Source organism: Epinephelus fuscoguttatus, linkage group LG1 (assembly GCF_011397635.1).
Source record: "Epinephelus fuscoguttatus linkage group LG1, E.fuscoguttatus.final_Chr_v1".
Taxonomy (NCBI): Eukaryota; Metazoa; Chordata; class Actinopteri; order Perciformes; family Serranidae; genus Epinephelus; species Epinephelus fuscoguttatus.
The window spans coordinates 32,582,688-32,609,729 of NC_064752.1; the positions used below are offsets into that span (position 1 = coordinate 32,582,688).

Sequence of the window (27,042 nt, forward strand, 5' to 3'; positions counted from 1 at the left end):
TCCAAAATCAAATGGTTATATCCATGTGGACTGTGAATGTTTTCCCTGCAATCCATCTAATAGTCTAAAAATGTTCCATCTGGACCAAAGCAGTGGACGGACTGACTAACATTGCCACCCCTAGAGTCATACCTCTAGTGTGGTTAACAAATCAGCAGCATCCTCTTGTATGGATCAAGTTTCATACAGCAGATAAGCTCATAGTGAGTGAGGAAGAGTGATGATAACACATGACCACATCATGCCACTCCTCCTCAGCAATTCCTAAACTGCAAATTTACACCTCCATCCTTCCAACACTAGGGGGCATAAGTCTCAAAGCCTATAAACCTACTGGAATGAGAAAAGAGTTAGGAAGCTTACAGAACTGCATGTTCTGTACCTTTTCTCCCTGACTTGTTACAGAGAGTTCATGTGTGCTCCCATTGTTTAACTCCATGCACCGTGTCCTGTAGATTTTCTTCATGCCTGTGCTGGAGACTCTCTGTTTGAACAGGAATCACAGGGCGAAGCAGGAAGTGAGTTTTATAACTGATTTAACTGATAGTACTGAGGGCTTGGCAGGGTCCTTCACATCACAGTGAAGTACAGCTTTATGACCGTCGTCCATCACCTCTTATAAAACATTCTTACGGACAGGCTTTTATAGTATTTGTCTTTCCCTTTAACTTGTTTTCTGCATTTTCCTGTTCTGTTTTTATGACTTTTCCCTCAACTGCAGCCTTTAACTTGAGTTTAATGTTGGATTGTTTATATTGTTCAGAAAGCACTGCATGCATAAAGTCCATTATGTTATTATTATCGCCATTACCATTATAAAGATGCATGCAGGAGCGATGTCATCACCTTTGCCATAGCCTGCAGCCCTGCTTAATATTACTGCACACCATAATGATTCCCAGCCCACTCTCACTGAACATCTCAATCTGTCATTCCTTGTGAAATAGGATTGTTTCTTATCTTTGCTAATTGTCTTCTCATGCCCCCCCCACTTGCTCATCTCTTCTCTCTGCCCCACCCCTCTGTCTTGTAGCATGTATGTGTTTCTCTCAGCACATTCCTCACTTGATGTGTCATATAGCAGCTTCGTACAAACCAAGACATCACTGGCCTCTTAAGAGACTCAAGGTCAGAGGGGTAGCTTCTTAAATTACCATCTTTGTCTCATGCACAAAGAATGAGGAATTAGCTTATCAGGAGAAACGAGATTCAATTTAATTCTGTTTGAGTCATGGGGAAATAAATACAGCTTTGTTCATCGGCTGGTGTGTTTGTTGGAGAGGCTGAGTTAATGAAACAACAAAAACTGGTTGACTTGTACATATATGGTCACCTCCAAGTTTAGCACAGCAGCTCCATTGTGAAGAGTCACGTCACTGTTTGAGAGGAGCCAAGCAAAACATGCACTTTTTGATCGGTCCAAAGCCTGGAAGTCCCTCTCAGGTTGTTAAGATGCACTTTCCACAACATGTGCCCCCTTTGCTGTTTCATGTTTAGTTTCCACACCACAGTGCTGTGGGAGTTTTTTCTTTCTTTCTTTCCAAAAACCTTGAAACAAAAGGAGGAGGGGTGTGGTGAAAATGCTCATTGAGGGAGCAAGGGGTTTATACTGTTAAAAATTAGGCAACGGTCATCGAATCGCTCAGAAAAGATCATGAGTCATAAATCTGCCAAGCATCAAATGAATCATGATTTCCACAGAATGAGATGGCGGTTGGGTTCATGTTTCAGATCACTGTGTCATGAAATAATAAGGCCTTACCAATGGAAGCAAAGGTACACAAAAACATCTATCTATCTATCTATCTATCTATCTATCTATCTATCTATCTATCTGGGATGTGCAGTCTCAGTAGTTTTATGTTGTCTTTTTATGGGTGGGTAGAGATGTTAAAGAGTAAGGTGCGGTCCAAGGTAAGAGACAAAGACACTGTTTGCGCTTCACCAGGCTGATATGGAAGGAATGCTCATCAATAGTCCTTGCGTGTGAGTGTCAATTTGCCTGGTTTGGTCCATTGATCACAGCTGATAATGGCAACATTCGACACACTGCACCTTACAACTGTGCAATGTGCAGACTTTAAACACAGGCTTTTAACTTGACGTTCTAGATGCTACTGTGTGTAGAAGCCTACTTACCTTTTTTTTCCGTTTTCAATCATTTTTGAGTTTCATGCAGGTATTTGTTGCAACACGCCTGCCATCGATAGCGGAATAAAGTAAGTGGGTAAATCTGGTTCTCCCACAATTATGAGACACGCAGTCACTGCACAAACACATAAAGCACATCACACTGGGCAACCACAATTTACTCTGCAATATGTCACGTCTATGAGAACTGTTGTAAAGTACAGGAGGAGGTCATAAAATTATTCATTATACCCAAGGGTTGACTTAATAGTCTTGTGTGCACGTTTGTGCACTGATGATAGAAATAAGATGTAGACTCTGAAGTACGGTGTATTTCTATGGATGGGAGCCTGGGAGTGTTTCTCACCGTGATGTAAAGCAATGTTGTAAGACTGGAAAATGTCATTTCATGAATAAAAAGCCTGGTGAGAGCCTTCCAGTGTTTCTGCAGTAGTTTTATAGAAACTGGCAGAGTGACTATTATGTAATTCTTGTGCTCTGTCCAACACACAGTAAATGTGTAACACGAGGCGATTTTCTTCCCTGACATCCCCCCCTCCCTCCCTCATCCTTCACTCCCCTGCCGAGGACACCAGCCAATCGCACCTCAGCAGGGTCCCTCCCCTGCTCTGATAAATAGCACCAGGGACCGGGGAGGGTCTATCTGCCTGGTTCTCCTTCCCTCAGCAGAGTCTCTCCTCTCACACCACCTCTGTGCTACAGGCTCCCTCTGTGACCATGTCTGTCAGAGCCATGAAGACCACCAGCTATTCTACTGTGTCCTCCTCCAGGGGCCCATCCCAAGGCTACAGCAGCCGCTCATTCTCCGGTTACGGTGGCTCTGGTGTGGGCAGTGGCAGGCAGAGCTACGCTGTCCGCAGCTCCTATGGAGGAGTGGGCAGCAGTGGTGCTGCTGTGGGCGCTGGGGGGTTTAAAGTGGCCGGTGGGTATATTGCTGGGGGGTCTGGGCAAAGAGGAGGTGGAGTGGAGTTTGGCTATATTGGCTTTGGTGGAGGTATTGGAGGTGGCGTGGGAGGTGGCATGGGAGGTGGCATGGCCAATGGTATGGCAGCCCCCATCACAGCGGTGACCGTGAACAAGAGCCTGCTGGCCCCCCTGAACCTGGAGATTGACCCCAACATCCAGGCAGTCCGCACCCAGGAGAAGGAGCAGATCAAGACCCTGAACAACCGCTTTGCTACCTTCATTGACAAGGTCAGTCAATTTAAGACTGAGATGAGAGGACATTTGTCTTTAATGGCCAAAAAACTACATATGTAAAACTGCAACAACAGCAACAAACAGCACATGCAGTATGTTGCTGTTTGGGTTTTTTGTTCCTGATGTTCTGTTGGTTTCTATGATTGCTGGGATAAAGCTACTCAATCCCACACAGAGTAGAAAAATAGCCCAGGGACCTTAGAGGAAATTAGGGTATTGAAAGCCAAAATAGCTCAAGGTGAAATAGGTCTGATTTCACAATGGAGATCATCCTTGAGACAATCCCTGCGAATACAATACAGTCCCTGTATATATAACAATGTGCAGCCTGCTAAAAGCCATGCACCACGATGCTGTGGAGGACACGGGCTGTTTTGAGTAAAGGCTTAGCTTCCTCACATGTTTTCACTCTCAGGTGAGATCACACAGCTCAGATAAGAGAATCAAGCTAAATACAGAGTACATGCACGGCTGGGATGAAGAGCAGAGCAAGTTTACTTCAAGGGGTGCATTACAATGTGAGCAATATCCTGAACAAAAAGAGACTTTAGGGTTATGAAAGTGGATAAAGCACCAGGTCTCTCTTGCATTCTTGTTTTGCAAAATGTTATGTGTTGAGCTATTTTCAAATTTCCTGAATAATCACAAACTGTGCAAACACAAAAGAGTGGGCGTGGTCGGGGAAAGGTTTGATACATGCTTATTATATAGTGAGTGGCGCAGATCCAGGGCCGGACCCAGCACGTTTGGTGCCCTGGGCAAACTTCCCCTGCCTGCCCCCCAGGACAAAATGATTATCTTTTATATATTATGTATCGACTACAATAGTAATAACAATGATAATAATTTTAAATTTACTGCATTTACTAACAAGAAATCAACACATCAATTTAGCTAACAAACAAGAATTATAAATAACAAACAGTACCGGACCTAGCACAATTGCAGAAAAAAAGAGTGGGCGTGGTCGGGGAAAGGTTTGATTGAGACATGCTTATTATATACTGAGTGAAGTATATCCAGGGCCGGACCTAGCACGTTTGGCGCCCTGGGCAAGCTTCCCCTGCCCCCCACCCCCCTAAAGCAAAAATATTCTATATTATATGATTATATCTACACTATATAATGATTATAATACATTTTCTTATTTATTGCATTTATTTCTAACAAGAAACCAACACAACAACTTAGCTAACTTACAATAATAATTAGTAACAAACAGTGCCGAACCTAGCACATTCAACCCCCCCACCCCCAAACAAGAGAACAGAATGTGCAAATTTTGTCTGCTCCTTAATCCCCTCCACATACACTCCATTCCAACATTTCTCTTATGTTTGATTTTTATCATGCCCCACCCCTCCCTGTGGATGCCGCCTTAGGCAGCTGTCACCTATAGAAGGATCCGCCACTCAGAAGATCACTATAGTAACAAAAAAAAAAAAGTCAACTGAACTCCCATCAGTGATCTGAACAATTCCCATGTTATGAGGCTGTATAACAGTCAATAAAGCAGTTTCCTTGACAGTAGTATTGTGCGCCCACTGTCAAACAAAGATTACTTCCATGTCTCTTATCAGACAGGAGCTTCCACTCCTCTCCACCTGACATTGATTCTGCAGCGATCGCCCATTGTAACATTCTTGTTTTAGGACGCACCCCAGAGCAGTGTGGGTTAAACTGTGAATCAATCACGCTGAGGCTGATTCTTCAAGTTGTAAAACAAAGCTCGCATTCCATCGTGATATGGTGCACACACACATGTGGAGCTGTGTGTTTCTCATCATGTTTGCCTGGTGGTAGCAGGACCCCACCCAGGGTCAAGACACTCAATAGGAGAGTTGTAAAGGGGAATTGGGAAACAGTGCCTCTTTGTGTTGAGATGTGGCACTATGGGTTAGAAATGAGTGAGGGGGTAATTGATGTGACATTTAGAGTGTTGGAGGTGGGAGAGGTTCAATTAGTCATTTCTCCTTCAGTTGATCCTCATGCGCTTCTTTGTCCATCAGCAAACAAAGTGAATCTATTCATGTTCCCTGAGTCACGCCCACCTTCTCTTTATATGCATTCTTTCTCTGTCCACACCACATGTATCTCACTGACCACCCTCCGCATACACTGAAAAAGTTATGTATGTAGATGCAGCCCCATCTTCCCATTATTTTATTAATCCACTCACAATTATTTCTGTGTGATCCACGGGTACAGAAGTGTTTATTTGCAGCTAATTTATTGATCGCTCATTTACTTTTCTGTTTGCAGGTACGCTTCCTAGAACAGCAGAACAAAATGCTCGAGACAAAGTGGAAACTTGTGCAGGAACAGACCACGTCTCGCTCCAACATTGATGCCATGTTCGAAGCCTACATTGCCAACCTCCGCAAACAGCTAGACAACTTGGGGCACGAAAAAGTCAAACTTGAGTCTGACCTGCATCACATGACGGGCCTGGTTGAGGACTTCAAGAACAAGTGAGTGGAGTAGAGGATTTCAACCTTCTTAAGATCAATACTATTATATTAACAATGGATCAAATGTCTGCTTGTACAATAAATTGATTGCTTGCAGTGTCGAACCCACAAAGAATCATATCCAGACTCTGCCTGTCTTTTATCTCAGCTTTACCATTCTGGTACGATCTCACAGCTCATTTCAGTTGCAGCAGGCAGATAGTTTCAACAAACAGCTGTCTGTACATTCATGCAAATCCTTGTTTTCTTCCACTGAGCACAATCTGTTCCTTTCAATGCAGATGCTGGAGAGGAAGTCACTTCTATTTAACTCAGTTTTTCCTTTAATGCTCCACTAATCAAACTTGTAATAATAACAATGTCAAAGAAGTGTTCCTCTTCACTATACAGATCATTTATTGTGTTTCATTTGTACTTGGTTCAGTCCCATCGTACTCATCCGTGTCATTTAGCAATAGCAGGCAGCTGTTTCCAGCAAAAAAGCTACAACAACTCACTGTGCATACCTTGCCCAGCACCACATAGCAGACGAAGCTAGCTAGTGAATATAGCCGTGCATTTAGCAGCTAAAGAGCCAGATATATCCATCAAGAGAGCCTGGGAATATTGGACTTATGTTTGCCACATGGTCAGGCATATGACTCCAGGAGCACTGTAGCTGTTTACCTAGTAGGTGTGCACCACATGTAGGCTGAGGTCTTAGTAGTGGGAGAGGTTCGATTCTGACCCCCGGCTCTTTGCTGTATGCCATCCTCCCATCTCTCTCCTCCCTTTCATGTCTCTCTGTACTATCTAATTATGTAATGCAAAAAAGGAACAATAAAAAAATCTCCAGATGAACTGTAATGTTGCTTTATGTGTACATTTAAAACTGAATGCTAGTACGCTCACCATATCAATGTAACAAGTGATATCGTGGAGTGGGATGATATGATCACATATTGTGTTTACAACTTGTTTCTGCTGCACCCAAGTGACAAATAATGTTATTGCAGGTGAAGGCAGATTTACGGTGTGCCTACACACTTCCTGCATCAGATGGAATCACTAAGATTAAATTTTGTAGATAGTCATTATACATTCTGATTTAAAGGCTTTACATACATTTTAATTTTTCTTTTTTCAGGTATGAGGATGAGATCAACAAGCGCAATGAATGTGAAAACAACTTTGTCCTCCTGAAGAAGGTGTGTTTAGGTTTTCTATTGATCTTGAAACTATAGTTAGCCTTTGAGCAGAATGAGCACACACAGCGGCCATCTGTACTTCAGCACCACGGCTACATGCAACAATGAATATTCTCAATGTTCCTGTGCAGGACACCGACGCAGCCTACATGATCAAAGTGGAGCTGGAAGCCAAACTGGATGGGCTCTCTGACGAGATTGAGTTCCTGAAGCAGATCTATGATGCAGTAATAAACTTATTTCACTTTTTTAGAGGCACATTGACGAATAACTGAATTAGCTATACGTCACCTCTAAACAATGATGGCTTACCATGCCCATATCCTCTCTGCTTATGTTCATGTATTTATCCTGTGCAGGAAATCCATGAGCTGCAGAGCCAGGTCAAGGACACATCCGTTGTGGTTGAGATGGACAACAGCCGCAACCTTGACATGGACGCCATCGTCGCTGAAGTGCGAGCCCAGTATGAGGACATTGCCAACCGTAGCAGAGCCGAAGCTGAGTCATGGTACAAGACTAAGGTGAGAATACCGTGATAATTATGTCGAATGTAAACATGCCAAAAAATTAGGCTCAAAACAAACATCAGCAACATCTGGTGTAGCAGAAGATTAGCATGTACCTGGATTATCATGTTGCATTTTGATGTGTCAGTCTGACTTGTCCCTGCCTGTACCAGTATGCAGAGATGCAGCAGTCCGCAGGCAGATACGGTGACGACCTGAAGTCAACCAAGGCTGAGATCGCTGAGATGAACCGCAGGATAATGAGGCTTCAGTCTGAAATTGACATGGTTAAAGCACAGGTGAGAATAATAGGTTTTAGATTTGTTTATTTAGACACATTTTACCGTAATAGGATCTAGTCTTAAATTGACTTTATTTGATTTGATGACTTCTTTATTCTTTAATATTCACCAGTAATTCAGGAAACTCTGTTAGTAGCACCTTGGATGTTTGCACTACTATCCATTCTGCTTTCTTTCTTCTACTCTCAGAGAAACAGTCTGGAAACTCAGATCGCAGAGGCTGAGGAGCGCGGTGAGATGGCTGTGAAAGATGCTAAACTCCGCATCAGAGACCTAGAGGAAGCTCTCCAGAGAGCCAAGCAGGATATGGCCCTTCAAGTCCGCCAGTACCAGGAACTGATGAATGTGAAGCTGGCTCTGGACATTGAGATCGCCACCTACAGGAAACTGCTGGAAGGAGAGGAGTACAGGTAGGATAGTGCTGTAACAGCACCACCCTGTGGAGGTGATGAGAAGTGTCTTGTTTGTAGGACTATCATCATGCGTATCTCACGGTGTTCTCTTTGCTCCTGTGTTTGACTGTTTTTCTCTACAGGTTAGCAACTGGAATCAAGACCAGCATTTCCAAACAGACTTGTAAGTGCATTTTCTACCTCAAATGGTGCAAATGGTTAAAGCAAGAGTGTCAAACTTATTTTAGTTCAGGGGCCACATACAGCCCAGTTTGATCTCCAGTGGGCCGGATCAGTAAAACCACTACATAATAACCTTTAAATAACAACCCCTCTCAGATGTTTCCCTTTTTCAGTTCAACAGTATGTCTCAGTTTTTCCACATTCAGTCATTCTACTACTCACGTTCATTACATGTGACTTTTTTCCCATAATTTTCCACTAAAGTAGAAGCGATTGAAGAAGCAGGTGAAGTCATCCCCTGCCATACTGTTTTAAGACAGACTGATACAGATTCGTTTATGTCTGACACCCCTGGGTTAAAGTGTTTAACTCTTGACTTTTGCCATGTTACAATATAAACCCACAACACACTTTAAAAATCAGGAAACCAAAAAAAAACCTTTCATATTTCATGTACAAGAAGTCAAAATAATACATGTCATATGATAAGATAAGGAATATATCAACCAGGGTGGAATTTGGGAGGGCTGGGGACAAAGTTAGCATAGACACATTCCCTTAAAAGGGCTCTAGTTTTTCAGACACCCCTACCCAAAATAGAACAAGGCACAACAATGTGTTTTATTAGTTTTGATATGTCCCCTTCATCACGTGGAGGGTAAATAATAGCACCCTGGAGATGGTTTTATTCCACATGTGGTTTTTTTTCTACACATTCTACATGCAGTCAGACACAATAAATGATTTCCAATAAATAACAGCTGTGAACTGACTGTGCTTGTTTGAAATAAAACACAGAACATGTAAAAACACAGCAGTTAAACAAAGCCATCTTCTATGGCGAGCTGACTTTAAGATATTTACCAAGTGGTATTGATATTCCAACATGACCTCACTGTGAATGCTTGTAACGTAATGTTAACTAACGTAATGGAGTGTGTATGAAGAAATCAATCACAGCATTTTGTGGAGAAAAATCGTATGTATTCCGTCTGTAATCTTGAGGGTTTACAACTAGCTTGCATGAGAGGAGAGGGGAAGAGGAGTCAAAGGAGGGACTAGGAACTTGAGTGGGCACTGTTTCCGTGTAGTCTTAGTGTGTAAAGTTATTATATATTTATTTTTATTAAATTTTTTGATTGAATATAATGTTAGCTGTAGGACTGTTAAAAGTAGAGGGCTCAAATGTTGCTCTCTGAAAGGGACATGCCCTTCATAAATTAAGCCCCTGATTTCAACTCTAGTTGACACACTCACACTGCAGTCAAGGGAAGTTGCAGTTATTGGAAGGGTAAGCCTGCTTAAGAGAAGAGATGAAGCAAATACCAAAACTGTGTTTCCATTTGCAAAACACCAAATACATGCTCAAAAAGATATTGTGTTAAAACTCTTTATACAGTTCATTCATTCATTCAGACCTTTATTTAAGATCAATCGATTGAGGGAGACCCTCATTTTCAATGATGCTGAGCATGAACAAAGACTTTGACAAAGATAAAACAGTCACTAAGCAAACAAAAACCCATCATGCATATCAGTTAAAGCAGAAATTAAATCTTATTCTATGAACGACTGCCAAGATTATGTGAGGTCAGAGTTAAAAGGAATGATATATAGAGTGGAAACATCTGCGTCAAAGCTTTATGAATGAACAAATACCAACGGTGGCTGTCCCTGCCTCACAGCCAAATGTGGCCAGCCACCGTTTCGGTTAAGGTGGCAGTGATGGGTGCTGGAAGAATCATCACAATCATCACTATCATCAAAGTTGCATGCTGCTGTCGTTTACATCAGGTCATCCATCTCACACCTGCCGTAAAAGTCTCTCTTGTCAGACACCTTCAATAAAATAATTTTTGTAACAAACCCAACCTTGGCGTGACTGCTGTGATGCCGTTACAGGTGAAGTCAAATGACCTCAGTGAGCGTAACCTGGACATGGCTGGAAGCTCCAATGACCTGCTGCACTGCAGTCTGATGAAATGTCCCATACTGTAATACAGTCATTTAATGTCTCGCTTGGCAATTTAGGCCTTCATCACCTTCTGTTTCTGACATGTGCTGAGATTTCTAAGATTATTAGTAACTCCCCCACAGCCTTTGACGTTACAAAAGGATATTCTGATCATTATAGACACATGTCTATCCAAATGTCACCTTTTACCACCCTTTTCCCCGCTACTGTGTGTCGATGCTAATGACAGCCTTTTACTTTTCAATGTGCAGCTGTGAACTACAACGCCTACGGCCTGGAGAGCTCCAGAACCCCATCCTACGTCAGCTGCTCCTTCGGTGGAGTCAAGGCCAGCGGCAATGCTATTGCTGATATCGAGGGGGCATCAGTGAAGAGCACCACAGTCACCAAGACAGAAACCGTGGTGATCAAGACCGAGGACAAGACAGTGGAGGAGAAGGAGGAGGTGCAGGAAGAGCAGGAAGAGCAAAAGGAGGAGGAAGTACAGATAGCAGCTGAGGAGGAGGCTGCTGTGGAGAAAACGGAGGAGCAGGAGGAGGCTGAGCCTGAGCCTGAGGCTGCGGAGTGATGTGTTTGTTACTGTCTTGTCATGTTGATGATCTTGGTCTTGGAAGTTAAGAAAAAGCACACCTACTCTGCTTTATTATCCAGTTCTTTAACGATTCATTCACCAAAGTGCCTTCACCAAATAGTGTTTCTGCTGTAAGAGGTGTAAACAACTATCCTACAGATTTTTTTAATGAAGAGGTGCTAATGGATGAGTCTTTGTTCAGGTTTCTGAAACTTTGCTGTCAACTGTAGTCTGAGTCACTGCCTGTGGTTCAGTGATCACTGCACCACACTTGTTTATCCAGTGGGTGGCACTGTTGTACGTGTTTTCCTCTGCTGTTCTATCTTGTCCTGCACTGCTGCCACATCAAGTGTAAAAGCAAACTGCTGATAGGAGTAATTTGGGAAAAATAAAACATCTCCATGTTGATCTCCTCATGCTGAACCTGCTGTACCTGAACAGATTACTAAGATTAAAATCTGCCACAAAAGTCTTCACGACTTCTGCTCAGAGAAAACCTTTTTCGGTGTGCTACCTTTGGCAACACCTGGAGTTCTGTTTGCGCGACAATAAATCTTCTTCAAACAGTATTTTACCTGGTGTTCTGTCATGTTTGGTGGGACTGTAGGGTTCCACATAAGTTAGTGCACTTCAGGAAATAGCTCGATCTTTCAATGCTCTTAGAAAGCTGGAAAATGAGGAGCTTAACTTTGAAAATAAATATTTAAAAAACAAAACACTGAAAGTCACAATGAGAGACTGTATGCTGGGAAAACATTTGTAATCATCCTGAAGGCACTCGCTACATGATCTGGTGTGTCAACACTCACATGCACACAAACACACACTTGTTAACTTAGGTCTCTTTTGTGTAAACTAGCAAAGACTTAAGCCTCTTTCACATTACTGAGATAATTTTCAGGCACCGCTTGAGATTTTCACTGTTCACATATGCACATTTGTATCTTGTGCCCTTTCACACATGCCATGACGGTGCCTGAATAGATAGGGCAAGGGGCAGTCCAGCAGATGGTGGCAATGCAACACTTTTGGATGCGTGAAACTCAACAGTAACAGAAAAAGATTCTTGCTGTTTTTATCTGATGTCAGTGTTCTTCTAATGTGTTTATTTTTACTTGGTAGTTATCAAATCACCTGCAGAAGCACTGATGTGAAAACTAAACTGTATTTAAGTCGCAGATTTAAATTCATCACGAGCAGAGGATTGGCTTGCTAGCTCCCCATGAAAGTGTTAGAAGGAAGTAACATCTTACGTGCCTCTACCTGCTACTACAGGCATTTCCCCTGAAATTTTAGATTTGTAGGTGGGACATTAGCAGAGCGCATTTCTCTGAATACTGATCATTGTTCCCCTTTATACATGAGTCCATGCAGGGAATGTTCCTGCATGAGCAAAAGGGGCTTGACATTCATTTTCTGGAGACTTACCCTAACCCACAATTTCCCTAACCCTAACCCTAGACCCAAAAATCAGCTTACTTTTCATAGCTGGGAACACAGCTTTTATCCTAAATTCAACAGGCCACAAAACTGGTCTTTCCTCTAAAATGTGGCCCCGCCTAAGTCATACACACGCACGTACGCACGCAAACATGAACGCAAACAAGTTGTAATTTTAAAAGTTCAAAGATGAAAACTTACATAATATTCTGCACATTTCTCTGACAGGTCCCAGCCTGCCTCGGTCCAGGTGCATGCTAATTGCAGGGGTTCATTTTTAACAAAATGAACTGAAGGTCATGTATTCCTATAAAATATCAGCAAATGTCATGTTGCCAACACTTTAATCACTTTCAATAAGCATGTATCTAAAGTTCACGCAGAGTGCATACAAAACAAACAAATCCAAAGATACAGTCTAATTCAAATACTCCAAGAGTCGAATCAAGGAAAACAACCCAGCAACTCATGCCAAAGCTAATATGTGTGAGAGGCTGTGAGTGCACTGATGTACCATATGTGACTTATCTGAGGAATAAGGTCTTTTTCTTCTTTAAATAAATGATTACGTAAAGAGGCCTTTGCAGCCCTAGAGGAACAGGTTTGAACATGAGTTGTGGGAGGTGGTGCCGCACCCAAGGCTATACAACCTCTCATAAAGTTTGGGACAGAGAACTGCACAAATCCCACAATACAACACACCATTCAATGCTCTTAACAGAACTCCAGCCTAGACTGGAGCTTTTTCAGGGTTGAAGGTTTGATTAGTTAACTGCATAAACATGATATCACAGCGAGCAGTCTGCACACACAAATATGTTCACAGTAAGAGATGTAACAGCCGACCTGAAATGAAAGCTCCACCTCTCGTCTTCTTGTGCTTAATATAAACTGCTCAGAACACAAACTGTGCCTGTATGAGAAGCTGTGGTGGTTGACACTGACTCTGCTTTCACTAAAGGAATTAGAAAATGTATTTGCAGCGGAGCTGGAAGAATGACTCTTATTGCTTACTCAGCTAAAAGCACTATCAGAGCGTAAAGAAACAAACACAGAAACGCTGTAAGTCAAACAGAGCACAATGGAAACTAATGAAAAAGAAATTTAATACATTTAATGGGAATGAGCTCACATATCTTTTTTTGTTTCAATCTTCTGATTGCATGTTTCAGATATTATGTACCTGTGTATGTGGATATTAAGTATGTGTGTCTTATCTTAAAAAGCTTAAAAAAACTTTTATTAATTTTAGCCACAAACCATGGCAAGTGTGTCTGGGCGTGTTCATTGTCGTGTTCCTTGAAAACATCTGTTGAGTTCTGTGCAACTCAGAGCTTCTGTATTCAGTCCTTTTCTAGTTTTGTGACATGTTTCTCTAGTTGGCTGTGTTATCAGTATGTGGTTGGGTTTTCTGTTTTGATAACATGTCGCAATATTTGGTTGGGTTTTTTTCTTACTTTGCAGCATATCATTTCTAAATGTGCTGCACATGTTGTCATCTGCTCGTGTTTTCAGTTGCAGTATGCAGAGATTAGATTTTTACAAATAAATAAGACAACCTGAAATTAAATATAAGGGCCCTGTAACACCAAGCCCAGTGTTGGGCCATCAGTGTTTGTTGCCCTTGTTTTTGCAGCCTGGTCAAGAGGGATCCCACGGGTCCTGCGGTTTTATCTTTGTTGTGGGTGGGAGTGGGCGGGAAAAAAAAGTGCAGTTCCCCAAGATTAATTAACATGAAAGATGGAGACGTCAACAAGTGAGGTAGAAAAGAAGATAAAAGCAGGGCATTACATTATAAAAGAAAAGCAAGGCAAGTCAGACATTTGGGGGAATTTCTCAGAAATATTACAGATAATATTTATTACACTGGATCCAAGAGACACCAGGATAACTGTAATTATGAATGTCATTATACACTATAAAGTAATTTTGCTACTTATTACCAGCAGGTATACACATCTGTTTTAATATCACAGTAAAATAACATGTTTTCTCTGCAGGACAGGAGAAGACTCGATCAGTTGATAATCAATCAAAAGTGCGGGCATGTATCATCAGAATGTTTGCGGGTGTGGGCAAAGCTGACACACACCCTGTGAGAAAGGGCTGGATTAGATAACACACTCCGTGGGAGTGGGCCGTAATGGTCAGAAAACCAGCAGGAGTGGTGCAGGAGAGGGATTAGAAAAAACAGTCCCATGCAAGACTCTAGTGTGTCCCACACCGTTGGCACTAGTTGGACCTTGTTGACTTCTTTTCGCCCAATTTAGCATGTTGAATTGGCGTCAGAGCCAGTGGAGTGAGTCACTGAATAAAATCACTCTGATTGGCAGTTTAGGTCAGCGCACAATACAAGAAGTGGAAGTGAGGAAAGTAAACAAACAGCTGAAGTCAACAGGTAGTGGGAGTGAGCTCTTCAGCAAAAACAGTTCGTAATTGTTTGTGTTATTGTTTGCTAGCACACAGTAAATATCCTTTGTTATTTCAACATTTGGTTGTATCAATAATATGCTAACTGGCTAATAGCGTCTTGAATTCGTCCTGTCAGTCATCTAGTTTCCCTTCTTAAATGATAAATGATGACTACCACCACCTGCTACTATGGAGAGTTATTTCCTCTTGTGTGTGAGTTGGCCATTGGCTGTAGTCTGCAGGGTGTTCAAATGCAAATTTTTGGCCAAAACACAGGCGACGTGAGGTGATGCAACATCTGGCCCTTGTTGCCACTTCATTCCTTGATGTCTGTTTGGTATGTCTTGGCCTTAAGGCTGTCTAGTTCAGCTTTGTACTCTAGCAGCAAAAACTCCAAAAATTTACAATACAATCACGTTTCAATACAAGTCAAGCACATAACCCTTGTAAAACATTTCTTTTTATTCTTCACATGGATAAGACAAACAAGACAGAATATATTATTCGGTGAGCTTTAGAGTTGCTGCTAGGCAGATTTTGTTTTTACCTTTGGACAGAGCCAGGTTAGCTGTTTTCCCCGGTTTTATCAGCGTGGTATTTCCTCATTTAATTCTACACCTGAGAGCAAATAAGCTTGTTTATCAAAACTCTTGCTTTACGGCAGCAACGGCACCAAACTACCTCTAAGTTGCTCACACACTGCTAGTAGATTTACGGTGCATCATGTTTTATCACGTTTTCTTTGTGTAAATATTTTACCTGCTAAGTAACTACAGATATCAGATAAATGTAGCGGAAGAAAAAGTACAAGAACAAAGTTGAAATAGTCACGTCAAGTAGGTTGAAAATGCTGCAGGTAGGCACAGTAGCCTTGTTGAAAGTAAAAAAAGTACCTGACATCTGTTGTTCAGATTACAGCTCTGACTCCTTTTGTGTCATTGTGTCAAACTTGCACAGTCCCCATCAAACTGTGAGCAATTTATACACAGTCAGCTTATGAACTGTGCAGAGTAAAGTGATCATATTTTGGTCAAATGTTACAAAGTACATGGCTGCAAAGTTGATGATGGTCAGTAGATTAAAAAAATGCATTGTGTGGCATAAGGTATTGTTTGCTGTGATACACCCTGTTCACATGTGACCTACTTAATCATGCACCATTTCTACCTTTGTCTTGTCCAACTATTTGAGTGACTGAGGCTTGAACCCTTGAGTGGCTTGAACCTCTGATTGTTTGCCTTGCAGAGGAATCTGCTGACAGCCTCTGTAGCAACACAGGCAGATCTACTGCATACTGCTGCAGCTGCTGCTGGTTCTGCAAGCAGGTCTGCTGGTTGATAAAAAACACCAGCTGGATCCACAATCTCATCTCATTGATTAGAATTCATTTGTGCATTCATTCATTGAAAACATTTATTCATTCACTAACAGTTGCCATATCTGCCCCTAGGAGGCATGGTACTACTCTACAGATGACACACTGAACCAGGATCACACAGCCTCCTCCTCTCTGCAGTCCTGTTGCACCTATGTGCACTGCTCTTGTTGGAGCAGGCAGAGGTGTCCACGCTGCAGGCCACTGGGCTGATCTAAACCTGACAACCTGGCTCACCTTGAAGTTTTCTGTTGCACCCTTTTGAAATCTGCCCCTGTGAACAAAACCTTTGTCACAGTGACAAGTACAGAATTTGAAAATAAGTCCTTACGAATAAACACTGAAACAAAATACAAAAGATTTTCCAGATATGTAAGTTCGAGGTATGAGCTGAGGCTGAGAAGAGTGACGAGAGTCAAACGAGAGCACTGAAAGAAACTTGGCGGCGTAACTGTGATTGATTGATGAGCATTCACTCACATTCCTCTGCCTAACCTGGGGTTAACAATATGTCGTGTACTCACAGGTTCCAGTTTTACCTTTGTGTTATGTCATCTGTACAATAGGTCTCTGTCTATTGCAGTATGTAAGTATTACAGAGTACAGTAAACACTTCTACACTTCAATGAGAAAGGAAAATGAAGTGATTCATCCAACTGCCTGCAGGCAAATGATGAAACAGTGCACTCAAAGGTAAGTCCTTTGTCCTTTATACTGGTCATCTCTATCAAGACACTGATTTTTCTAATCTGCAGTTAAAAAAGCTGTTTTTGGGAACTTTATTTTGACAGTGCTCTTGATTTTCCATGCAAGTTAGCAGGCTGGCATGGCAGCTTTTGTTATCTCTGTAGTACAGTACCTGACAAACAGCACACAAATGTACAGTGTATAATTACAGGTGAGTACTGAGCACCAGAGCCAGCAATGAGTCAGTCCATGAGCTCATCAGACACAAACTATTGTCTCACTGAAAGACATTAAGATGTCTGACACAAACTTTGGCATGGCTACCCTGCGGTTTAATTCACCTGTTGTGCCCAATGGCAGTCCATCAAATGTGAAACTCACCCTGATTCACTTACACCTAAGGCCAATAAAGAAACATTATGATTAAACTATGTTTTGATGTCTCTCCAAGGTTTTATGATGTAGCTGTGTAAACTGTCAGATTTAATTGTCTCATTAGACTGAAACTACACCTGCAGCAATGTATTTAATCATTACATCAATTTTTCATATCCATGATATGTCTATACAGGACCTAGTATAAAAGTACAAGACTGACAAGTGTTTTTTTTTTGTTGTTTTTTTTAACTGTGAAAAAAAGAAAAAAGATGTTCTCTCAGCTCGAGTAACAGGTCTGAATTCTTCTGCAGGCTCAGGGTGGAGACTGCTGACAGACAAAGAATCAAAATCTGTAAAAGGAAGAGCTTTTAACTCTCTGGATGCCTGTGTGAGGAGTGCCCCTTTTCTTGTGTTAAAACCAAAGCATGCAACAACGACAACAACAGCTACGGCATTCTGAAGAAATCAGACTAGGCTGCAGGACATCTGTGTTGCATTTTGTAATGATATACAGGATTGCAGGATCTACAGGATCTACTATGGTGGACAATTGTCTTCTTCCAACAGTGACATGACACATTGATTAGATCAAATCAAATTCACAACATAGAAGCATTTGAGAGTAAAAAGTAATCTAATATAATGTGAAAATGTATTTGAATACCAGCATAGAAGGACAAATGTAGAAATGCATAAACATACAAATACCATCAAGTGACTATCTTTGTCCACTCCACTTACTGCACATGACGGGGGCAAAATATTTTAAACAAAATAATGCACCACAGAAGAATCGACCCAGTTATCTGAAGAGTATGTTTGCATTGTATGTTTTTGCAAACCATGAACATGTTGTATGTACACTGGGGATAGTGCTACGAAATGCAGTCGCTTTTTGCTGAGACATCCGTGCATTTCAAGCCAGGATTGTGCCCCCAGAACCAGGTGTCAAAACACCATATTTTCCTAATCATCCCCAAGTGTTATTTGTGCCTAAACAAAACCACATATTAACCACAGCATTGTTGAAACTACATTTTAGCATATCTGCTACATGGTAATGTACAAATGTGATGTATCTGTCATTTAAGAAAGAGGCAATGCCAACATTTTTCTGGCGACTCACTTGGCAGAGCACCGCCACTCACTACAACCTCAGTAATGGACATTAAGTAGCATTTGCAACAACATGCAAGTATCATATCATTCAACAATTTCACAGCAACAATGCAAATCTGTTAAAGTATTTGCAGTACTTGAGTACCAAATCAAGTAAGGCAGCTCCTGCCTGGTTACTTCGTCTTGTGGGCCTGCGTACCAGAGGGGCTGTGTGTCAAATTGAGGCTCAACCTGAATTTGTTGTGTTATTTTCTGTTCATTTGGTGCATATTCTTACATTATGTTCAGTCAGTCAGCTGAAGAAGGAGTATTTGTTTAAAGTCTTTCTCTAAAAATGACAATCAGGGCATAGAGATACCCGCACAACAATGAAGCAGCAGCAGCATTTGCAGAGGGAAAGCTGGGCATTTTTAAAAGCCTGACGAAGCCGCAGGGTTGTTAAGGTGCACTGGATAATGTCGCCAGTGCGAGCAAGAGTGAAACTTGAGCTGTCTGTCTGGGCTTTCTGAGAGGCTCCACTTAATTTGAGTACAATCAAATTACTACAAAGTAGTTGACAAACAGAAAACCTGGGGCCATGTATTCTGTCAAAGGAGTACTGGCTGATGCAGCCTCATTGTCAGGGGGTCAAAGCAGACACGTGACCTTGGCCCAAGGCTCAGGTTGTACTACTACTTGTAACTTACTTACTGATATATGTGAATGATAACACACATGATATGCATTTTAAAAATAAATAAATATATTATCATGAAAACACATTTTGACTCATCATGTGATATCTCACCGTCCGCAATTATTTTAAAAATGGTGAGAGTGAAACTCATCAAATGTGCAGAACACACGTGCCAATAATGTGTGTAGCTAAGTCAGATTGCTGCACCAAAAAACAGGGTTAGCAGGGAAAACAAGGAAATCAAATAGAGCAGAGAGACAGAGGGCTACCTGCAGTAGTAGCACAGTGAGTAGAATGGGCACCCCATGCACAAAGGCAATGTCAATGCCGCAGTGGCCGTGGGCTTGATTCCAGCCTGTGGCACTTTGCTGCATGTCTTGTCATTAAAGGCAAGGCAAGGCAAGAAAAGAGCAGACCAAATTAAAGAAGCACCAGGTATGAATCTGCTGTAATGGGCTCAGCTTTAAATCTAGAGTGAAGTTATTAGTAAATATGGCATCCATTGGTACCAACCATGACATGCTAGCTTGTCAGGAATAGGCTAAATAAAGCTTCATAGTTAAGCTTAATTTGGGCCAAGGAAAAAGTGGCATTGCCAAAATTTTATAGCAGTGTATTTGAATATTTCTGCATACCGGGGTCCCTAACAGTCTTGGAATTACATAAATTGGGGGTTGGTATTAGAGCTAATGGTGGGTGGGTTGGTTGATACGGTGGTGCTGGAGTGGGTGTGGATAAGGGGCCTAATTTGGAACATTTCCCTCCCCTGTCCATAATTCCTAATGTCTGCCCTGCATGCTGTGCTTAATGAGAATTTGCAGGCGACAGTTAATCAGATTAGTTTTACTTTTGTGGTTTAAAGGTCAAACCTTTGCAGTATGTTCCTCATGCCTTCACTGCTGCACCCCTTTCAATCACTCTAAATATTTCTTGTTTGGTTTCTATGACCTGCCAGAGAAGCTCGCTGCTTTTTAGGATACTATCATCTGTCATCTCCCACTGAAACTGATTGACAGGTCCCTGCGGGCCTTCTCTGGAAGATGGGAGTGGAAAAGACACTTTGGGTTAAATTACTGCATAACTTTGGGGCACCTGACAGCTGGACCAACCTGTCAGCTGAACCAGTCTGGTCCCAGCTAGGTATCTAAGTTATGATCTGACAGCACTAAGCTGCCCTGCCCCAAGGGTTGGGTCTGGGTGTGTAGGTCTAAATGGTAGATGGTATCCAACCTCAGGAGATGTTTGCAGAGTTATTTAGAATCACATCTTAACAGCGTGCCAATCACCAATCGTTAGATCAACAGTTATTCACAGATATGATAACAGTGCAGTGGCAAAGTTGCACAGCCCTTTTTGTTCTGTCCTAACAATTCATTGTAAAAGAAAAGTATTTGGTCACAACAAAAGATCATATCTTTTTCCTCCTAATTTCCCACCTAAACCACAGACATACACATTTATTGCTCTTTCTTGGTTAAACTATATCCTTTAAATGAGGCTGCCAGTAAGTTCTGCATGTAGCAGGATGCATGTCTATTGTTTGAAATGTTTCTCAGCATTTTCTCTTTTTGTCAACAGACATTTTCTCAACAAAAGATATGTGTTAAAATGACAACAAATGACATTAATACAATGTGGTGTGACAGTGAGAAGGAGCTCACTCATTGTCATTATTGGGTAACTCACGGTCACTGAGTCCACAAGCTATTCATACCATAAAAGGTGTGTGCAGGGTTTGTTTGATTTTGTGATCTGTCTGCAAAACACTCACGGTGAGACACTTGAGGTGTGGGGCTGTCCTGAAAACTGAATCACCGATGTCTGACTTTGATAGAAATGCATGTGGGTGTGCACAAGCATGCTGTGTTTCACTGTGTCCCTCACACATAACTTTCACTGTAAAGAATGCACGGGTGTGTCCCACTGAATTCTCTTGGTCCTGCATAAACATTTGAATGCTTTAGATGGAATCAAAGTTACTGCTTTTTCCCGTCAAGATTTTCCACTTCATGAGGCCATTATTATGCTGATATCTACGCACAAATTGTTTGTTTAAGATGTGCAGAAAAATTATATCTTTTGCATATAAATACTTTATACTTTACAACTTTACTTATAGTTTAAAATTGTATATAATTGAGGTGCATGTTGATGGCAGGATGTTGTCGTTTACCCCTAGGGGCTTGATTTCTTGACGTCCGTCCATGCTCTAAGCAGAAGCTTGCATGGCTTCACTCTCATTTTACATTTATTCATTGTCTGCTGACAGTCTGTGCCTACCTTATCAGATCCATGTTACCCAAAGATCTTAAACAAAATAGTGCTGGTGTCATTAGAGTTCATTCTTTATTTGGTGAGAAACTTTAGAGCAGGTTTCACTGGGTTATTAAATGACATTTGACATGATTCAATTACCCATTTTTACACCACATTTTTTTTAAAGCACCTTAAAAATGTCTCCTCTAACCCCTGTATACTGTGATTTCTTCTCTCAAACCACTATTTTAATCTTAAAAGTAATCATACTTTGCTCCTTTATACCTTCTGCAACTGTCTAAACACTAGGTGAATCAAGTGTTAAAGTATCGCAACTCGAGTGTTGATAAGTTTGCCATCAGCAAAGTCCTGGCTTCCTGTTGGCTGAGTGTGGTTTATGAGTGCAAGTTAATAATTCCCTACTATCAAAAGCGGCGTTCTGAAAGCTGGAAGGGTGGGGTGGTTTTGATGACACATTCTCCTTTTCTTTCACCTGTTCAAACTTGCAAGTATGCAGGTATGTGCCAAGAAGTCTGCTGTTAGAAGCTGCCGTTCCCTATTGTCTCCCCCCCCCCCCCCCCCCGGTTTTATCCACTTAAATGACTTACTTACCTAAGTAAACTAAATCTTTATTGCAAAACTTCTCACAGATTCTCAGTTGTGGTTATATCTGGGCATACAAACCACCACATACACCCACACACACACACACCCACACACACACACACACACACAAAACACCAACAATAAAGGGAGTTACAGAGGTAATCTAATGACAAGACAGTGGTTGCTAGGCACTGTAGCAACAGCAACAAAGGGTGGCTGCACATCTTTGGTTGTGAATTGTGGGAAAAGAATGTAGTCTGATAACAAGAAACAGATTCATAAGTTATTTTCTCTATACACTCAACTGATTCAGCACATTCAGATAGTTTGCCATTACCCCGCTTAACCCTCAGAATGCGTGCTTGAGTACAAACATCAAAAGAATCCTCTGAGATAAAACTCAAAGTAGGCCTACATCAGACAACACCCGTTTCAGTGAAAGCTATGACACACCTAAGAGTAAAGGCTTAATAACCTATAAGTCATTGTAATTCTGACATAAGAAGCTACAAATAATCATGTCATGTCTGTAATTCCCAGATCTTATGAATGAGAGGTCCAGTTGCAACACCAAATACTGTAGGTGTCACACCCTGGAGGAGCCTTCAACCTATGACTGTGTTGACTGAGCTTTTACTGAGCAGCCACACCCTTTTACAACTTGATTTGTATAGCGATCCTATAGGTGTCTGTAGCCTATATGTAGAGAGTGTTTAGCAGTAGATTATACTAATTTCAAATGAAACTTATGATGGACTTGTAGGCCGAGACCCAAGGCAATGCATGACTTTCTAAGTGTGCTGTATTGAGTCACTGTGGGGCCAGTGATAGTGCTGAGTCTCTGACTGATTGGGTGGGTGGTGTCCTAGGAATGTGTTCACTGCAGGCATAACAGGCCTGCTTAGACAAGTTGTGTGTGTTGTAATGACTGCCCAGAGCTCACTCAAAGCATGGGAATCTGAATGACTTACAATGATCAAAATAAAAGAATATTGTTTTGAGAGGGAGTTTCCCTTTTTCCAAGCAGGCATTCAGACCTGTGTTAAAATAACAGTCATGCAGGTGTGATGTTTAAGTTACAAGTGATACCAGGAAGACCACAGATATTAAAGGGACAGGTTACTTCAAAAACAAAGATACATATATTTCTTTTTGCCTGTAGCGCTATTTGTCAATCTAGATAGTTTTGAGCTGTTGAATGTTCGAGATATCAGCTCTATTCAACGACATCCGCACACCGAATCACCATGTAGAGGAAAGTGTGCATCTACTCATGGAGGAGAGCCTCATGCTCATGACAGCACAAGTTTTAAACATTAATGGTGTCCTCCTGGGCTGACAGTAGCATTAGCTAGCTCAGTGGTGCTAGGTGAGCTAGCAGTAGGTGCATACTTCTTTCTGCATGGTGATACTATTGGCAGGTGTAGTTGGGTCAAAGTAGTACTGTAGTTCCTACATGAAACTGCTTACAACAAGGTCTGCACAGATTTTTTTTTTTTTTGGCGCTTTGAGCACAACAAGCTGAGTGCTAATCTGGTTACATTATTTTAAATATCTAGACACACGAAACCAACTTCAGAGAACTCGAGGCAACGAGAGCCCCCTGCTGTGTTGCCTCACGTCTCTGTGTCTTGGCCAAAATGTTGCACATGAACACACCAACTTGATGACCAACATGTATGTTGTGCACCTATGTGACAGGACATACCCTTCCATGCCACCAGTCGGCGGCCATCTGTAATCGTCATTCAAAAAGGGAAACTGGAAGAACGTCTTGACAATTAACAAGTAAGCGCATTAACAACACAATCCAATGTTGAAAGACCAAAGCATATTTACTTGGCTCTGGTGAACAATAATACAATCCATCACAAAACATTCCTGCTATAAGCTCAATGGCTAAAGAAAAATAATCTTACCTTATGCACTTTGTTTACTTTCCTCACCTCCGTTTCTGGCTTTCACTGATGCTGATTCAACATGCTGCATCAGCGATAAAAAAAAGACAACTAGTCCTGATGAGGGCCATTGGTGCGGGACACACCACACTGACGAGGGCATCAGACGCTCACAAACTGCCCAACTATGACCGATGGCTGACTGTTGGCTTGGTGTGTCAGAGCCTTAAGTTTAAGAGGTTATCAGATGCCAAAACACTCCAAAGCATTTAATACCCAGAGACTAGATTTTGTCCTTGTCCTTGTTCGAGGCCTCTCCAAGGCGCCGTGGCAAGTGGCAGCCTGTCACAGCAGCTCCCTTCTCTGTGTCTTCTATGTTGATTTTTGTTGTTTTAAACGTTGTCTGTCATCACAGTTCTACGTGTACCAGAAGTGCTGAGTATCAGGGACAATATATCTTGCCAAGATGCGTATCCAGGGGCTAGGATGCGTTTTATTCATCCTGATCGGGTCACTCCTGGTAACAGGAGGCCATGCATGCTACACAGCCGGTGTCTCCTACACACGAGATCAGCTGATCACTCTGAGGCCGACGACGGTGTTCGGAGTGAAGCCCAGCATCCCGGAGGAGCTGAGAAGGAGACGGCGAGGCTGCAGAGTGGGTGTTAAACTGAGGATGAAGAAAAGGAGATTTAAATCCTGCATCCCTATAAACATCACGGGAAATGTAAGGTCCCTGGTTAACAAAACTGTTGAACTGGAATCGCTTGTCAAGACACAAAGGGAATACAAAGAATGCAGTATGATGTGCTTCACAGAGTCATGGCTACATGAACAGATACTAGACTCCAACATGACTATACCCGGCTTTCACACAGTCCGGGTGGACAGAGACACCACCGCGAGCGGAAAACAGAAAGGTGGGGGACTCGCCAGGCACATCACTGTCAAGGAGCGAGTATGCAGCCCGAACATCAAGCTGATTGCCATTGGATTTCGTCCATATTACCTCCCAAGGGAATTCACTTCGGTGATTGCTGTCACTGTTTACATTCCCCCTTCTGGGAATGCTGAAGCGGCGTGGGACGTCATCCACGGCGTAACGGCACGCCTACAAACAAGGCATCCTGACGCTTTCATCACCATCACAGGAGACTTTAACCACGTCTCACTTTCCTCTACACATCCCACCTTTCACCAGTATGTGGAGTGCACAACCAGGGGAGACAAAACTCTGGACCTGTTGTATGCAAATATCAAAGATGCCTACAGCTCCACTGCTCTCCCCCCACTTGGCACTTCAGACCACAATTTAGTTCTGCTCACTCCAAAATATAAACAGGTTGTTAAGCAGTTACCGATCACAACAAGAACAGTGAGAAAATGGTCCCCTGAGGCCATTGTGTCCCTGCGTGGGGCTCTGGAGGCCACTGACTGGAATGCCCCCTATCAGCCACATGGGGAGGACATGGACAGCATCACAGACTGTGTCTCTGAGTACATTAAATTCTGTGTCGACACTTGTACCCCCACCAAAGAGATCCGGTGTTACCCAAATAATAAACCATGGGTCACCAGTGACCTGAAGGCCCTACTGAATGAAAAAAAGTGGCCTTTAGGTCAGAGGACCAAGAAAAATTAAAACATGTACAGAATGAACTCAAACAGAGACTTAGGGAGAGTAAAAATGCCTATAGGAGGAAACTGGAGGAGACATTACAGAGGAGTAAGGTCAGAGATGTGTGGAGTGGGATGAGAGAGATCACTGGATTCAAGAGGAAAGGCGAGGCAGCTGAGGGAAATGTACAGCGGGCTAATGAGTTGAATCAGTTTTTCAACAGGTTTGATTCAGGCACACTTACCAGCAGCAGCCATTCCACTACTGTCTCACCGAGCTGTGACCTGGGGGCATTTCCATCTCCCCCGGCGCCCGTAATCGATCCCTGTAGCCCATCCCACTCAGATCCTCGCCTGCCCCTTCTGTCCCCCTCGTCATCCACCCACATGCTGACACCCACCACAGAACCTGTCTCAACACCCACAGGGCTAAACATCACAGCTGACCAGGTGAGACGAGAACTCTCTAAACTCAACCAGAGGAAGGCCGCAGGACCAGATGGCATCAGCCCTCGTGTCTTGAAGGCATGTGCCAGTCAGCTGTGTGAAGTATTGCAACATCTTTTTAATATGAGTCTTCACCTACAAAGAGTCCCCTCCCTCTGGAAAACATCATGCCTGGTACCAGTGCCCAAGAAGGTGCATCCTGTAGGCCTAAATGACTTTAGACCAATTGCGCTGACCTCGCATATCATGAAGGTGATGGAGAGACTGGTCCTGGTGTACCTCAGGCCACAGGTGCGATCATCAACTGACCCCCTGCAATTTGCATATCAGCCCCATGTAGGTGTGGAGGACGCAATTATTTACATGCTGCAGAGGGTGCACTCTTCACTGGGCAGACCCAACACCACAGTAAGGATCATGTTCTTTGATTTTTCAAGTGCCTTTAATACAATCCAGCCCAGTCTGTTAAAGGCCAAATTGGAGAACATGCAGGTGGAGGCTCCTCTGGTCTCATGGATTGGGGACTACCTGACGGGCAGACCGCAGTTTGTTAGGCTGCAGAACTGTGTGTCTGAACATCTGACCTCTAACATCGGGGCCCCCCAGGGAACAGTGCTCTCCCCTTTCCTCTTCACCATGTACACATCTGACTTTAAGTACAGCTCAGAGTCATGCCACATCCAAAAGTTTTCAGATGACACAGTCGTGGTTGGGTGTATGGAGGGGGGTCAAGAAGAGGAGTACAGGGGGGGTGATAGACAAATTTGTGCAGTGGAGTGAGGAAAACTGTCTGCTACTCAATGTAGCAAAAACAAAGGAGATTGTGGTGGACTACAGGAAGAAAAAGCCCCCAGCTTCTCCTGTCTGCATCAGTGGGAGTGACGTGGAGATTGTGGAGCAGTACAAGTACCTGGGTGTCCTACTGGACAATAAACTTGAATGGTCCACCATCGCAGAGGCAGTGTACAAGAAGGGCCTGAGTCAGCTGTATTTTTTTGAGAAGACTCAGGTCCTTTAATGTATGCAACAAGATGCTGCAAATGTTTTACCAGACTGTTGTAGCTAGCACTCTTTTCTTTGCCGTGGTGTGCTGGGGGGCAGGTGTTAAGAAAAGGATGCCAACAGGCTCAACAAGCTGGTTAAGAAGGTCCAGTCCGTTGTTGGCCTGAAGCTGAGCACTTTTGAGGAGG

General features: G+C 42.6%; 1 protein-coding gene across 1 annotated transcript; it reads left to right on the forward strand.

The window, feature by feature from the left end:
* Positions 1–2,804: 2,804 nt before the first annotated feature.
* Positions 2,805–11,502, forward strand: LOC125892442 (keratin, type II cytoskeletal 8-like). The gene is made up of 9 exons (XM_049582470.1): positions 2,805–3,345; positions 5,614–5,822; positions 6,949–7,009; positions 7,141–7,236; positions 7,369–7,533; positions 7,692–7,817; positions 8,010–8,230; positions 8,356–8,396; positions 10,622–11,502. Exons 1-9 carry the CDS (start codon positions 2,869–2,871, stop codon positions 10,936–10,938), a joined length of 1,713 nt encoding a protein of 570 aa, XP_049438427.1. The 5' UTR covers positions 2,805–2,868; the 3' UTR covers positions 10,939–11,502.
* The last annotated feature ends 15,540 nt before the right edge of the window (positions 11,503–27,042 follow it).